Source organism: Acyrthosiphon pisum, unplaced genomic scaffold (assembly GCF_005508785.2).
Source record: "Acyrthosiphon pisum isolate AL4f unplaced genomic scaffold, pea_aphid_22Mar2018_4r6ur Scaffold_21460;HRSCAF=24041, whole genome shotgun sequence".
Taxonomy (NCBI): Eukaryota; Metazoa; Arthropoda; class Insecta; order Hemiptera; family Aphididae; genus Acyrthosiphon; species Acyrthosiphon pisum.
Window position 1 is genome coordinate 18,259 of NW_021770930.1, and position 3,768 is coordinate 22,026.

The 3,768-nt window shown below is 29.4% G+C and overlaps 1 protein-coding gene across 1 annotated transcript; it reads right to left on the reverse strand.

Moving 5' to 3' along the window:
- Window positions 1-537: 537 nt before the first annotated feature.
- LOC103309193 (zinc finger MYM-type protein 1-like) lies at window positions 538-3,639 on the reverse strand (the record flags this gene model as incomplete). Its single annotated transcript, XM_008184047.2, has 6 exons — window positions 538-783; window positions 1,211-1,604; window positions 1,693-2,352; window positions 2,571-2,675; window positions 3,375-3,482; window positions 3,549-3,639. Coding segments are annotated over 6 exons (1,604 nt in total), but the record flags the coding sequence as incomplete, so codon positions are not given.
- Between the last annotated feature and the right edge of the window lie 129 nt (window positions 3,640-3,768).

Consider the following 3,768-nt stretch of genomic DNA (forward strand, 5'->3'; position numbering starts at 1 on the left):
GAACTTAGCCCATCATGGTAAGTAGGCGCCGGTGTCTAGTAATGATGATGGCGATCGGCGTGTGTATGGTCAGATCGGATGATGAATCAAACAATTGGTTGGCCGCGTGGTCTGTGCGTCGTCGTTGGTTGGAGCAAGTGGACCGTCGTGGACCAGGCAGGTGTAGTTTTAAGATTTGGACCATTTTAAAATCTGACTTTTTGATTTTTTCGATACTTTCCGTTTGAATATCATCATCACTATTTTCTGTATCTTCTGAATTTTGGCAACTTATAAACAATTTGGATATATTAAAATCAACATTTTTTGAATTTAGTTCATCAAAATAGTTTTTAAATATTTCAAATTCCACACTTAAATTTTCCTCATTCACTGTGGTTAACCATTGTGCTATCTTTTTAAAAATATCTTTAGGGTATTCTTCACCAAATTTGTCAGGAGAAAAAAATGTCAAATTTTTTAGAATATGATCAGCGTTAGAATACCGTTTATCAATCATCATGATTGTTTTATCAAGTGTAATATTATAAACTTCACTTACAAAATTGTCTTCGGTTGAATTTGATCTTTCGTCATTTGACAATTCTCCATCCATTTTTTTTTTAAACTAATACGTTTCCATATCCAATTTCTTTCATTTAATTCAAATTTCTCACAGAAAGTTTTCGCTTCATTAATAAAACATTCAAGGAGTTGTTCTCTTCCTAAATTTCTTAAATGGAATAATTCATTTCTAGTTGCCTTAACAAGTTTCATTGCTTCAACAAAATCTAACTTTGAAGTCTGCAAATAATTTGATAAAGGTGTGGTAGAATTAAATATTTTCCTCATCATAAACATAATTACTATAAACTCAAATGAATTTAATGATTTTAGTAGACCTTTTGCCAATGTTTTTGACTTCATATCGGTTTCATTTGATTTTTGATTACTTAATGTCTTAAGTGTTTTTAAAACGGCTCCATAAGTTATTTGAACTGCTTCAATCGCCCGGTCATGTCCAACGGGTATCAGAAAAGTGTTTAAGACGCCTTATTCGCTGAGTAGGTGGACATAATTCCTTTTGGCACTGTACGTATAAATGTGTTCTTTTTCTAGAACCTAGAAAGGTAACTAATGTTTGTATAGTTCCAAAAAAATGCATTACTTTTTCATTTGCATTACATGCATCAACCACTTACAAATTTAAACAGTGTGCAAAACACCAAACATGTAAAGCACATGGATTTTGAGCTTGTATATAACCTCTAAGGCCTTTTAACTCACTTTGCATATTGGAAGCTCCATCATATGCCTGTCCAATGAGTTGTTTTCTCCAGTTTAATCCATAGCGTTCACATAATTCACAAAATACATCAAACATCCCTTTTCCAGAAGAATCGTTTACTTCATCAATACCAACTAAACGCTCAAAAACTTCACCATCATCAGAACAATATCGTATAACAAATGCCAATTGATCAATCTTCGCATTATCTGTTGTAGTATCAATTATGACAGAAAACATACCAGCGTTCTTGACTTTTTGTAAGATTTCGTCACGAAGAGTTTCTGCTAAAGCTTCTAACATAGCATTTTGAGAATCTTTCGACACGAAAGTGAGTCTTTTTTTTATCAGTATTATTCATGTTTTCTAGATGAACTAATAATATTGGATGATAGTTAGATAAAAGTTTAGTGAGGCCTATAAACTTTCCTCGATTGATAGAATCATTTTTTAACAATTTTTCATTGTGGCCGCGAAATGCTGAATCATATTTTGAAAGATACAAAATAATATCCATAAGTACTCTGACAATTTCCTGATTCTTAGATACTTGAGTATTTCCAGATCTAATTAGTGATAAATCTATTCGACTTTGACCAACATACATTGCTCTACTAATTTCTGACTCTAAATGGACTTTACTAGATTCGTGTTCCTTTAAACGAGTAGATAAATGTTTCCAATCATTACATCCGGTCATAGAAAATATATTATTCTGAGCTTTAGGAGTACCATATAAGCGACAAGTCCAGCAATATACACGGTCTACTATTAAAGAATAGGCAAGCCATTGTCTACTATGGGTATCATTGTTAGTTTCTTTTTTATAATAAACTTCTGAAAATGACCGTTCAGTACCACTAAAGGAAGATTTAGGAAATTCTCCTCCTGGCAAATCTTTACGGACTGGTTGTAAAGGGCCAAGATTGGTTAGCATTTTTAGAAGAGCTGATGAGATTTTAACATTTCTATACAAATGTGGATCATTAATATGTTGTGATTCTGCCAATGAAAGACCATCGGCTTTAAAAACTTCATAAGCAGTCAAACTCTCTAGGTTTTGTAGATTACTTGTATTTGAATAACTACAATAAAAATAAAAGAAATAAAATAATACTATCTGACGTATATTACATTATGTTTTATAATTTTATTAATTTTCACTCTCAATAGTGCAATGTTCTATATAGGAAAAACTAAGTACTCAGCTGTATCTAATATTTAAATATGGGTAAAAACAAATTTAAAAATATTAATAAACCTATTTGGTTATTATTTTTCAAAAATAAGTATTACATTTTACCTTGCAGTGACTTCTGATGGTAAGAAATTATTGATTGTTGTTGATGGAGATGTAGGTGACATCATATTATGCTGGTTGGTACTGACATTATTTTTATTTTCCAGACTAACAATTAAATATTAAAACCATTTAAAAAATATTATTATTTTATTAGATAGATATTTAAATTTACCTTGTTGTATTTACAAACAAAATTGGATCGGTAATATTATGTTGTGATTCAGACAATAAAATACCATCAGCTTTGGTAACTTCCAAAGCAACCAAACTCTTTAATTTTTGTGGATTATTTTCATTTGAGCAACTAGAATACAAAAAAATGAATCAAAATAATACTACCTATAGGTATATTTTATTACGCTTTATAATTGTGTTAATTTTCACTGTCAATAAAGCAATGTTCGAACTTCGAAGGGGAAAATTGTTTTATGGTGAATTATTTAAATGTAATTTACTCTAGTCATTATAATACACAGTACTATAATTACATTTATTTTAAAATTGACCTATTTAAACATATTTTAATTTATACAATATATTAATATTATACTAGTAATAATCACACAACAGTTTTATTTTTATTATTCAATTTAAATTTATTTTAAACTTTACTCATACAGAAACTGGAACCACATACATTTTGCATATAAGACATCCTGTAACCTAGTAGGGATAGGAAAAACTAAGTATATGTAAAGCTGGTACTCAGCTGTATCTAATATTTAAATATGGGTAAAAACAAATTTAAAAATATTGACAACCCTATTTGGTTATTATTTTTCAAAAATATGTATTACATTTTACCTTGCAGTGACTTCTGATGGTAAGAAAGTATTGATTGTGGTTGATGGAGATGTAGGTGACATCATATTATGCTGCTTGTTGGTACTGGCATTATTTTTATTTTCCAGACTAACAATCAAATATTAAAACCATTTAAAAAAATTATTATTTTAATAGATAGATATTTAAATTTACCTTGTTGTATTTACAAACAAACTTGGATCGGTAGTATTATGTTGTAATTTAGACAGGTAACTTTTAGTCACTTCCAAAGCAGCCAAACTCCCTAGGTTTTGTGTATTATTTTCATTTGAACAACTACAATTAAAAAAAAAAGTGTAATTAATATATAGGGTGTCACAGATAGAACTAGCTTTTAGAATAACTTTTTTTCTAATCAAGATTTTTAAATTTT